This window comes from Brachyhypopomus gauderio, chromosome 18, assembly GCF_052324685.1.
Source record: "Brachyhypopomus gauderio isolate BG-103 chromosome 18, BGAUD_0.2, whole genome shotgun sequence".
Taxonomy (NCBI): Eukaryota; Metazoa; Chordata; class Actinopteri; order Gymnotiformes; family Hypopomidae; genus Brachyhypopomus; species Brachyhypopomus gauderio.
This window is the reverse complement of record NC_135228.1, coordinates 10,334,318-10,346,858: the sequence shown is the minus strand read 5'-3', so window position 1 is coordinate 10,346,858 and position 12,541 is coordinate 10,334,318. Positions and strand designations below refer to the sequence as shown.

The window sequence follows — 12,541 nt, the reverse complement described above, 5'->3', positions numbered from 1 at the left end:
TTATTTGAGTGACTGTGACTGAGTGTATTCAAACAGCTGTGTGAGGAAAGTTTAATCGACAAATTAAATAGTTGTTGACTAAGAGAACACATCTTAACAAAAGTTACTGTGTGTTTCTTTCTCCATTGTTTCTGAGGAGCTCTTTGCAGCAATAAAGAGGTACCACTGGTGTGATATTACAAATCAGATAGTTCAGTGGAGGTGGAAATGTTTACATTGTGTAATGGATGACATGGCAGTTTTATTAAGCTCCGTCATTAGGAATGCGTCTGAATGTTTTGTTGACAACTGGCCTCGGAAATTGACATTGGTTTCTTTCTCCAGGGCCCTGCAGCACTTAGGAATGCAGTGTTTTTCTTCATTTCTTCCCTATCTTGACAAACGGTCTCGAGTCCACTTTTGTCTTGAAACCTTTCTTGGTCATGTCCTGTTTTAGCATTTTTATTTTTTGGTCAAGTTTTTCACATTGGTTATCTCTACTTTAAAGGCGCTCAGCGGGTGTATGATCGGTTCCTAATGAATGTGTTGGGATCCTCTTCAAATGTGGAGGAACTGGAGTATGCCGAGAGCTGTCTCCTGGGACCCGGGATGGTTCTCTCCCTCCTGAGTGTGACCGCTCTCCTCCTCCTAGACAGTGTCGCACCCGTCCTTTGCCTGAGCCCTTGGAGGGGACCCCACGCATCAAACCTTTCCACGTCACGTTTCCTCTGCTCCACTTTGAAGAAATCGGCCACAACCCAGAAGTACTCCAGCACTGCCTCGTGACTCCAGGAACCGACACCTTTGGCTTCGGCTTGCTTGAAGCCACAATGACTCCCCTGGGTTGTCATGGCCAGAAGGAAATAGGGACTGTTTTGGAAGAGGGCCATGGGCAGGGTGGAAGCTGGTGGAAGGAGAGGGTCATCACAGCTATAAAAGCACAGCACAGGAACGGCTACCTCATCTGTCTCCCGCAAGGGCTCATTCTGTTCCCAGTAAGCCACCCAGTCAAGCCTCGTGGGTGATCCTGGTCTGGGCTCTTCTGCTTTATCCGGAGAGCTTGTCTCAGTGTTGTCTTGCTGCCTGACCGAACAGAACATGATCTGCTCCATGTCTTGCAGAGAACGGCAGCCAAAGATTTTCCCAACATCCATAACTGGGCTTAGAGCAGTTGCATACCTGCACACAGGGTTCAATGGGCACAGTGCAACCCCAGCCCAATTGTTAAACTGCTTTTAAGTGGTTATGCAAATTATTTATAATTTGTAAATATTTTAGATGGCACTGGTAATTTATGAACAATAACCATTGAAATGCAAAACGATTACTCACTCGGAACAGAATTCCTATTTAAAGTATAAATGAAGTTACCTGCTGAGTTTCAGCTTGCAATAGAAGAGGGCCAGGTTGTGATACAGCCATGGGAGCGGGCTCTCGAACCACAGCCGTCCATGGAACACGGGGGAGATGCAGGCGGCTGCTAGCAGGTGAGATGACGAGCCACACTCCCCGAGGTACGAGAGCAGCAGGCCAGACCCGGAGCCCTCGCTGACTGCCAGCAGGGCCGAAGACGGAGAGCAGTTTCGCAAGTACGTTACAGCCTGCGTCAGGTCCGAGGGGTCCCCGAACTGTTGGTAACGGGGGGTGGTGAGGGGGCATCCTCCGTGTCCGCGGCGATGGAACACGACTGGGTGAAAGCCCTGTTGCAGGGCAAGGCGGCACAGGCTGAGCAGATGGTGTGTGACTTTGCCCAGAGCGTTGGGGATGAGGATGAGGATGGGGGAGGTGGCGCTGTGGCAGCCTGTCCCTCCTGACGGATGGTCTCTTCTAGTGTGAGCTTTCTGGTCCTTCAGCCCCACAGCCCAGTCTAGAGCTATGATCCCCCCATCTTCCAGGAGCAAGTGATCCCTTGTGAAGTCCATGTCTTGCGTGTCGTCCTCTGCCGGCCATAGCAAGTTGTAGAAAATTTGCATATGGGGGTCCGCCATTGGCCACTTTGTCAAAGGGGCGTGTGCTAAAGTGGCACAGTGTTGTTTTATGTAGTCTGCTAAAGCTGTGGGCTTGCAGATCAACTTGACCTCTGAGTCCTGGTCCCCACCGGTGTCCTGAAGAGCAGTAAGAGGAAGATCCAAAGTCCAGCAGATCATCCACCAGATATTCCACGCGAGCTTCCACGCACCCGCCTTCACAATAAAATAAATTGAACTCCTGCTCAACAGCTTTGCTAGGACAAGCACCAGCGACGGCAACAGACAAAAGAAAATGTCCCACATCGTAGAAATAAACAGGATGAAACTTCAGCCTTAAACAGACGTGAAGAAGGAGATGGCGAGTGCCTTCATGGTTCCTCTCCTGGGGGAGAATCTAAACGTGTGTCGCTCTTTTCACTCTTGCTGGACTGTTTAAATTGATATGCAACTCCTCCCAACACATTTGTCTTCTCCTTATTAGGAAATCATTAGCGATAGATAAACAGGGTCTTCTTTTAGCCGAAGGGAATGACTTAGTGGACCTCAGATTAAGCACCATGAGGGTGTTTTCATGCTTTCTTTCTCATTATATTACAAGCCTACTTGAACTGAGCAGAGAAACACAGGACCGAATGATCATTATAAACCACCACGCTGGGGAGGTGAGAGAACTCGGGGTTATTGCACCTGAATGCTCTTTGTACCTTTTGGTTATTTATTTAAAAATAAATAAACTCTTTTGTTGTTAAAACATATTTCATTTCAAACTTCTTCTAACATCAAAATAAATTTGCTTAAGGGTATAATTAAAGATATTTTAAAATGCTTAAATTATTCTATAGCAATGGGGGGAAATGCAACAGACCCCTCTCTGCTGACCGAGAACAGGGCACGATCATATAATCTCATGAGCCCCTCCACCTCCCTTCTGCTGTATTGATTAGACATGATGAAACATGTCTGAGATTGTGTTTTATAAAAGATATACGTATTTCTGATGGAGATTTCGTTTTGTTTTCTAAGTTTAGGGTTAGAATTGGGATAGAGCTTAAACAATTCTGACTGCATATGTCCAGACAAAGTGTAGAAACAAGCACCTGTGCACAATTTGAAATATACATGTTTTGTTTTTTTTTTTACAAAAAGATTTTATTGACATCCTCGCAAATTATCGTCTACAGAACACATTTTTTTGTCATCAATTTTGATATTTTGCAATTTTTCACATTTTTCTTTTTTTAATACAGTATTTACATTTTCAAATGTAACAAGCTGCATGAGAATTTTCATGCTAGTCAAGGATGAATAGATGATGTTTGAGTCAGGGGGCTAAATGGGGTTAAAAAAACTAAAAGGTCACAATTTAACCCAACACTGCAAGAGACACAGTGAGAGCACATCATCGAAAGGTGAGATGCTGGGGAATTAGTATCCAGACACACCTGTGGTGTGTGCACTTCTCCACTCAGGGGTTATAGGATTATGGCAGAAAACTGTGAGACAGGGCTTACAGCAAAACTTACATTTCTGTTTTCCAGACCAGAATCAAAAATACACAAACCCCAAGTTCTGTTTTGTAGTGATTTGTATACTGGTTCCCACAAAAGATGCATGTGACTACTAGAAACGTAAGTGTAGGGGAATCTACATTTCCTAATTCTGTAGCATTCTTTGGCTAGATTTCATTATCTGATACATCATACAGCAGTTCATACAATTTTATACTCAAGTTGGCCTTAAGTAGCCATTTGGGTAGTCCATGTTCAGCATATGTCCACTGATCTACATAGCTTCTGGAAAGATGTTGTAAAGCATGGGTAAGATCCCACAATGTAACTTTAACTACTGCTCATAGTCTTAATAACAGAAGACTTATAACAGAAGACATTATAAATAATGAAAGCATTTTAACAAAGTATGCTACAGTGAATGCTGCTATAGTGTACATAATGTGCATGTAATGAGGGTCTGGTGGGGAAGGGGTGGGTGAATTGAACAGTACAGGGGTGATTGTGTATTACTGAATGGGTCACACGGTGCCGTTGGTGTACTTGGAGAGCTTATTCTCTAGTTCACAGATTCTCTTCTCCTGAGAGAGAACTGTAGCCTTCAGACTTTGAATCTCCTCCACAAGCTTCTCCAACAACTGAGGCTAGTTGAGCGGACAGGAAACAGGAGGACAGAGAGAGGGTAGAGCAGAGAGGAGAAGACCAAAGCGACAGATGAGAGGAAGGGAGGAGGAGAGATAGCAAAAGGCAACAGGGCAGACAGGATAGAGCAGGGAATGAAAGAGTGCAGGAGAGATGGAAGAAGGAAAAAAGATAGCAAGTCAGGGACAGGCTAGAGCTTCTGAAAGGATCGGTTAGCTCTGAAGGAGGGCTGCTCGTATGAAAATGGCCAGAAGGATGTGGGGGGAAAGGTACAAAATGCAGCCAGGATAATAAGAGGAAAAACAGAGTAGATGAGCAGGGTGCTCACCGGCAAGCTGCTCCCGTCGACAGCCGACATGCTCCTTCGAGTTGTGGGCCGAGAGTCCAGAACGTTCTTCTTAGCCACTTTCAGCTCTCTGCTCTTGGGAGGAACATAGCCATCCCTCATGGAGACCAGGATGGGGTCCTGATCCCGCCCTTCCAGCCACTCCTCAGGTTCCAGGGCCGGATCTGGACCTGCCGTGTCTGGGTAGAGGTCATCCTGGAACAGGTCCGACTGAGGAGACAAGAACCACCAGCATTTGTAAAGGTTATTCAATTCTGAATGATGTTTTCAATCTGAATTTTGGTGTTTGGTTTTTATGCATTATGACGGCAAGAAGACGCTTACCTTTCTAGGGACTGTCATTATGATAGGTTCACACTTCCTCTCATGGAGTTTGTATAATCTGAGCACAAAGGATCAATAACAGAGGGCTAAATCTCAAGGTAAAGCATTTTCTCAACACAGCCAGTGACCACCTGTTACAGCTAAAAACACATAAGTAATTAAGTGTGTGTTTGCAACCATCAGAAATGAATTGACATCAAAATGCACTCATGTCGACAGACACAGGACAACACAGGACACACCTGTGCCAGCCCCAAAGCAGCCACCTACCGAATCAGCCACTCATACGTAAGCACCCAAATCCGGCTGACCTGGCAATCTCGCACTTGCTGACGTCCACTCCTCTCTTGGGCATGAAGCCCATCCCACGCTGGGGCTCCTTGCTGCTGAAGGTGCTGAGGTAGTGCACGTACGGAGGCTCGTCTGTGATCTCAAAGTACCGAATGCTGCTGTCTCCCTGGACACACACACACAGGGTGAGGTCAGATATTCCACGAATATGCAGCTGGCGGGCAGTGGATTAAAATAATCCTTACAGAGCGCTAGAAAGCATTACTTTGCCACACGGATATACCATTATCCTTAAAAAATTACCTTGCCACACAGATATACCATGCTGGTGTCTGAATCATAAAATGGCAATAAGACTCCATTGCTTGTATCCAGCTCCAAAAGTGAAATGGGCTCCTCGAAATTCGTCTATGAAAGATGAAAAAAAGAAAGTGATTCACTTCATGTGTCCAGAGCATCTTGCTGCCGAGGTTTTGAAAACATGAATGCAGTAAAATACATTCAAACGTGACTGGACCCTGCTGGCCATTCATGTCTTACTGGGTCCCAGAGGCCGAGCTCTCTCTGGCTCATCCTGGTGAAGCCTGTGGTGAAGATATTGCCCTCTCTGGTGAAGATGGCTCTCATTGGCCTGATGCCTTCATGTGGAGCCATTCGCTCCTGAAGGAGCAGGAGAGAGCAAAGCTCAGACATCAGCGTCACGCAAGAAAACAAAATGAACCCGATGATAAACGAAAACCAAACCGTTGCTGCTACACAGTTCAATCCACATCTAAAGGTCCAAATCAACGAGTTGCCCCATATTTGATTCCTTTAGTGCTCCTAGCCACCCGCACTCACCGCGACCACCTCTCTCTTGCGGGGGTCGCAGACACGCAGCCGGCGGTCTTTGCAAGTGGTGCAGAACAGACTCCCGTTGTGGTTCCAGCTGACGTTGTAGATGAGGTCAGGGTGGTCGTCCATCGAGATCAGGGGTTCTCCGGTGCCCACGTTCCAGATGATGATCAGATTGTCACTGGCTGTGGAACAAGCACATTCACACACCCTTGAAGGACGTGACAGCTGATGGAACACGTGCGAAAGCAACATGTGTGAGCCAGCGCCTTCTTATGTTCACTATTGACTTACAGCTGCTGTTTGCTCAGCCTTAATGTAAACCTCCTGGTGCGAGATTTACATTCGCATCGCGAGGGCAGGCGAACGTGCCACGCCACGAAAAACGTGCATTTGCACAGCAAAGAGGCAGATGTGGGTAAATGAGGTGGTCACACCTGCAGTGAGGAGGAGGTTGCGGGCGGTGGGGTGCCAGGTCACGATGCCCACGCGTTTGGAGTGACCCTCCAGCACCACGATGGGCTCACTGATGGGCCGGGTCGGCGTGTGGTCAGGGATCTGCCATACCTGTCCAACAAGGAGATCAAATGGGACTGAAGTGCACAAATGGTAGCTTTAGGACAAAGTCTAGGCTCTGTTATAACAAACCAAACGCGAGAAAACCTTTCTGAACTGACGTCCCGGCTGGCAACTGATCTATGCAGCAGCTAGTCTAGTGATTTAAGTCATTTACGTAGTGTGAAAGGGTTGACAAATAACTTTGCTTCCTGTATTTGGTGTTACACACACAAAAAAAAGTCAGTTTGGTGAAACTCTCTAGGTCTTGTCTCTTCGGATCTGACCTCTTTGCCTGTGGGCTTGGGGGAACGGTGTACTATGAATTCCTCACTGTCAAAGTAAAGCTTAAATTATAGGCTAAATGTGTTTTTGGAGCTTAGCTGAAAGCATTCACCCATGTGTTACATGGGAGTCCTCTTGAACAACACAGTACATCCAACCTTTAAATCTCTTGGGGTAACATCATACAGACTGCGTTATGTTACTATTAAGGTTACAGGAATATTACAGCAGAGGCCTTAAAGTATGAGCACACCCACAATACAGATGACAGCTGCAGTGAGTCTTCAGTGCCAAAACCGCATAGGGTGCATGCCTCTCATGTTTGTAATGTAACGTGATATTATTAACATCATTAGCATGTCACTAGATCTACGCATTGTCCAATGGAGTGCGAATGAATTTAAAAACAAAATTTTAAATAGGTTTACAGATATCCGTGATCAATGAAACACTCAATTAAATGTACCCATTACAAACGGGATAGCACAAAACATGGAAAAGGAAATCAGTTCGGGAGATTGTTACCCTTGTGTTGTAAAAACGTAGAAAAGTAAGTATGTTTGCGTGTGCGCGGGGGGGGGGTGTTTATTTCACATTACTCATCTTAACCAGCCCCTACTGCCAGTAGATCCTGTCCGTCACTGGTTCATATGAGCACAGAGCTCTCACTGTGAGCATTCTGTCAACATATGTTTCTAAATACCGGCTCTGCTCCAACTCTCCCTTCGTGCTGGACGTTCTCCGTCAGCTACAGCACCTACGATCTTTTTTCCAGTGTGGAAAGTCAAGAATACTGGAAATTTAAGCGTCCTCCTCTATCTCCATTTTTGATACTGCAATAGGTACTATTGAAACTTCAGAGACGGGGGGACATGAGTTGAAAGCAGGACAAAGCGCTACCATAGCAGTGGTGTCTTCCGAGCCACTGGCCAGGATGTTGTCATTGTGGGGACACCAGTCGATGTCCAGTACGGGTCCAGAATGTCCAACCACCAGTGGATAGTTTTTGTCCACTCGTCCCACCTGTAATGTACAACGACAAGCACAGCAACATTAAATCACAAGGTTGCCTTGCAAAACCTTCAATTAAATTGAATAATCAAATTATTTCAAACCTGATTTCTGTCAATTTCTTCATGAGGTTTTTATAAATCATAATCCCATGTTACAATATCTTATAAGTATCCATCTCTTTATTATGATTCAGGCATACAGATTATTCCTATTCACTGGATGCAGACACGTAATTATAAGAATTTCAGAAGATTTGAACATGTGGACACATGATGTCAGTCCACAGAGCAGGGACATGTCCTGTGTCCCACCAGGCCAACTGTATCCTCTTCACCGCGCACAGGACATGGTACCGTTCAGCTTCTATCTGACCCAAAAGGTATATTAAAGCACCTAACCATATATCAGACTATTATTATCCAGATCAAGAAGGCTGAGAACCTCTTCCTATGTTTGATATTACTTTGCTGTCAGTTCCTCTAAGGCAGAATTCAATTTCTGAGAAAATCTCAAACAGCGGCATGTCACCATCAACAAGTCTGTAAATACTAGGGGATAATCCCCCACCACGTTTGCCCTAACTCCACTCAATTCCACTTCAGTCAGCGTGAACACGGGTGTGTCCCTCGTCTGGGCCGCTGACACCCCCCCCCCCCCCCCCCCATGCCTTTCCCGCACCACCAGTGTGTATTTATAACCCCATGATGAGGCGATGAAAAGGGAGTTTGTCTTTCGACCTGCCGGGGCTATGCAAGGGGGAAGAGGCAGGGTGGGTATTTATAGTGAGTCTGTTCAGTCCTGCTGATATATGTCCATGTCTTTCATGAGTCTGCATATTGTATTAACAGACTCTTAATATGTAGGATGAGCTGTGCTTCTATTCTGAATAATAGCAGGCTGTGTTATATTCAACAGCCTCCTTATAATACACATTCTATTCATTTGATTCTATTGTCTAGATTACTTAATTACATAAAGAAATTTTTGAAATAATCAAGATACCAGTTATTGTTTGTCCTCAAGGCCTTTTTGGTATTCATTTTACCAATCTTGACCCAACTAAAAATAATATTAAAAACACACACACAGATTCAGAGAATGTGAAGATTCACCAGCACTACCAAAACACTGAGAAAAAAAGTGTGTCTAAGGACCACAGTTCTGTGGTCTTCTTCCAGGGGTCTGTTGCAATGTACCATTTGGTAGAAATGGTTGAATCACTAAATATTGGACCAAACAACCAACTCTTTGTTCAGTGTCTTTGTTCAGCAAGTCGGATTTGTCTCAGAGTACAGGGCACTGACACAACTGATTCAACTTGCTAATGCAGGGACAATATTAAACTCTTCCCTGCTGTGAATCTCTGGGAGTGGGAGAAGGGCCATTGCTGGAAAGTGCCAAACTATCACATCATTGGTAGCATATATTCAGACACAAATGGGTACAATTAAGAAATGCAATGTCAATAACAACACAGTCAATTAGACCTGTGACATTTCAGCCTGATCTGCTATGACTGAACTCAATGCTGAGATACAGAAGGCTACCTTTTGCATTGCATTACTCCATTAATACTCCAGTTTTCCACAATAAACCTGTTCCATCACTTGTGTTATGAATGTAGGTTGGTTGACATATAAAGGTATGTTATTTTATGTGAAAACAATGAGTTTTTAAAGGATTTTCTTTACCAAAGGCAGGAGTTTTGTAAAAACATGAATATATTACTGTGTGAAGAATGCACAGATAAATATATACTAGCAGTTTACCAGGACTACTGTATAATGGACAATAAGCACATGCATACTTGAGGGTTGACTCTCTTTTACATGTGCCTTTAAATGAAAGAGAGTACCGGAGAAGGGTGTCCTTAGCATGGGGTGATGATTCAGTTGAGCAGAGGTTATGATTCAGAAGAAATGCTATCCTTACCATCCTGTTAGGGAATGATTACTGGTAGGAGGTGAATTCTAACAAAGCTTCTTAGACAGCATAATTATTCTGCATACCAACTTGGCATTTACTGGCTGCTTCACAGCTTATGATTCAAATACTTTCCCAACAGCAATGGCTCCTTCTAGTTTTGCACATGGTTAAAGCTCAAGCTCTGGTAGCAAGGAGGCCTGTGAGGCCTGTGACCCTGGAGAAGATCCCTGTCAGGTTAACCTCTCACCTTTGAAAGAGGAAGGACCAGGAAGGACCCTCCTCCACTGGACTCCACTATAACAGCCAAGAACTTGGGGTTGACTGCACAGAAGGAGCTGTCCCACGTCACCTTGGAAACCCGAATGTCATCGTAGCTCTGCTCTGCCTTCGCAGCCTGACCAAAAACATGGCGGAACTTACTCTGGCGCACGATACTCCGACTCATCACTAGGAGAAAGAAACATCAGAAAGGCATACTTTATAAAGTGAGCATACCTGTGATACTTTCAGTATTCTTAATAAACAAATAATTATACAGATTATTACCTCAGTGTCTTCTCCCAACGTTAGCTGACTGCACTTCCATACTGTAGCTAATTATATTTTTTTCCCATTGCACAATGTCACCAAACGGGAAGGGTGAAGCCCACCACCGTATACTTTTTTTGAAATTGCCACCAAAATTCTGTCACCGGACGGTTCAGCACACTTTATCAAAACCCTGAGCTTCTCATGGTACCAAATTCTAAACTGACAGTTAGTAGGCTATCCGTGGGTCCTGAATGTGACTACAATGGGTGGAATAGTTACGACAAAACAAACAGCTAATATGCAGAAACCTCAAATGTCACAAAATAAGTGCATTTGAGAATGAAAAGGCTTAGTAAAACAGCACTGGCCTTTTCTTCATTAAAGTGTCATTTAGCCCAACATTCTCACAGATTCCCTTTTGTCTGCAAGCTGTAGATTTACACTATTATACATTTCATATCAAATTCACTTTTTAAATAGGGGCCTGGACACGGATGTTCTGAGGGCCAGAATCATGACACTGAGATGGAATCCATCTACAGGAAATGACCTAAATTAACTTTATAAGCAATTATTGATCAGGCACTCAAATATAACTCATGAGATATTGGACAAAGATTAAACCAAAGGTCAGCTGTTGAGCTTGAATACAGTTGATCCTAATTTTTGTAATCACTGGTAGTCATCTGAACACTAAATGTAGCCGACCTGATTTGTATACATATATGTTCTCTGACATAAACTAACTGCCAGAGATGAAAAATCCAGGATCATATTTGGATTTGACGTGGGGTAATAGATACGTTGGGAATTAAACTGAACAGTTGTTCATGTTTTTTTTTATGTAAATAAAGATGAAAAGTTAAAATTTGTGCAGAGTGGTGCTTATTTGTGATAAAGACAAATGCATCTACAACGGACAACGAAAACATTTAAGCAAATCAAATCAAATATATTTGTATAGCGCTTTTCACAACACATGTTGTCACAAAGCGCAAATATATTTGTTTGGTTTGTTCAATGTTTTGTTCAAGTGTGTTTCATTTAGATTTTATGTTGCTCAGAACTCAGCAATGCAGTTTCTGAATATGCCAACGTGTGCCTTTTGTTTTCTTGTTGTCTGGCGGTCACCCCACTGTGAAAACACAGTGGTGTGTTATTCTGGGATGCCGTCCAAAAAGTTCGGTTGTCAAAAACAAACGGACACGCCAACCTGCATCACTAAAGCAATCAGACAAACCATGGACCACGCAGGATTATGATGGATCATCAAAGTTATCAACAGTTCGATGCTTTCTGATTATATTTTGTTGCAGCAAGAAGGAAGACGAGTGTAAGCGATGTCGTGAAGGCCACTAGAGCTTCTCTTCTCCCAGCAGTGACACACTTAAGGTCCTCCGGTGGATCAGAAGCGGGTCTGATGTAGGTTAACCCCTGAGCTCCTCACACCGCTGTAACCTACAGCTGGAGGGACCGAGCCGCTTGCGCATGTCCGTCGACAGAATGACACGGTCATTTTCCTAATATAGTAATGCTAATGCCTCTCGCTCTCACGAGTCCCTCGCTGGACACGACCGACCTCTCACAGAAAAGATAACCTAATGTTCTTTGTTAAGAAAGAGCAGGGACTTTCAGGGCCGTGTTGCCCTCCCTCGCACACCTCAACACCTGGACATTAGCCACAAATATCCTCCTTCACCTCCGCGCCGCCTCCGCACAGCGTGCGACACCCACCACAGAAGTGCGCAACCAAAACGTCCAAATACTAACGACTGCCTTCATCATGACAATGCAGTATTAATAAAAAGGTCATTAAACGAACACGCACGCACCCTGTATATTTCCTCCAGTTATCATTTCAAATAAAACACTTAAATCACTTACCTATGTACTTTGATGAATATACAAACGGGCTGTTTTTAAAATCTCCTCTCCCCCTTCTCTGGTTTGTTCTGGTCTTCACTACTACCCGGTTAGCGGAATAACACGTCCCTACACTCTTTTATTCCAGATTAACAACTTGGACACACTCGCAAAACTATTGCGAGTTCCACCTATGTGCCGTTCCTAAGCACCAGCAAAAGAAAAGAGAGAAACAGATCGGGGGGACTGGAGGGGAGGGGGGAGTGAGCAGGGTCAGGCGGTCCTGTCTATTTTCGAAACGGCTGTCGGTGTCGGGCTATTTCTCCCATGGTGGCTCGGCTATAGATTGCAGTGTGACGGCGCGACGAGGTCAGGTGGCAGGGAGAATACTTTCCTCGTTTCTCGGGTTTACTAAAACGCTCTTTCTTCGACTTCTGTGGGCAGGTTCTTGAACTTGAACGAGTTCATCAAAC

The 12,541-nt window shown here is 44.5% G+C and overlaps 2 protein-coding genes across 2 annotated transcripts; both read right to left on the bottom strand.

Moving 5' to 3' along the window:
• Positions 1 to 301: 301 nt before the first annotated feature.
• On the bottom strand, positions 302 to 2,364 carry LOC143482231 (protein ABHD15). The gene is made up of 2 exons (XM_076980531.1): positions 1,351 to 2,364; positions 302 to 1,158 (listed from the first exon to the last, which is right to left on the bottom strand). The coding sequence occupies exons 1-2, from the start codon at positions 2,250 to 2,252 to the stop codon at positions 492 to 494; spliced, it is 1,569 nt and encodes a 522-aa protein (XP_076836646.1). The 5' UTR covers positions 2,253 to 2,364; the 3' UTR covers positions 302 to 491.
• Positions 2,365 to 3,090: 726 nt separating this feature from the next.
• coro6 (coronin 6) lies at positions 3,091 to 12,349 on the bottom strand. The gene is made up of 11 exons (XM_076980532.1): positions 12,090 to 12,349; positions 9,922 to 10,121; positions 7,635 to 7,757; positions 6,332 to 6,461; positions 5,901 to 6,079; positions 5,601 to 5,720; positions 5,364 to 5,468; positions 5,081 to 5,226; positions 4,770 to 4,827; positions 4,428 to 4,655; positions 3,091 to 4,101 (listed from the first exon to the last, which is right to left on the bottom strand). Exons 2-11 carry the CDS (start codon positions 10,117 to 10,119, stop codon positions 3,979 to 3,981), a joined length of 1,410 nt encoding a protein of 469 aa, XP_076836647.1. The 5' UTR covers positions 10,120 to 10,121; positions 12,090 to 12,349; the 3' UTR covers positions 3,091 to 3,978.
• Positions 12,350 to 12,541: the final 192 nt, after the last annotated feature.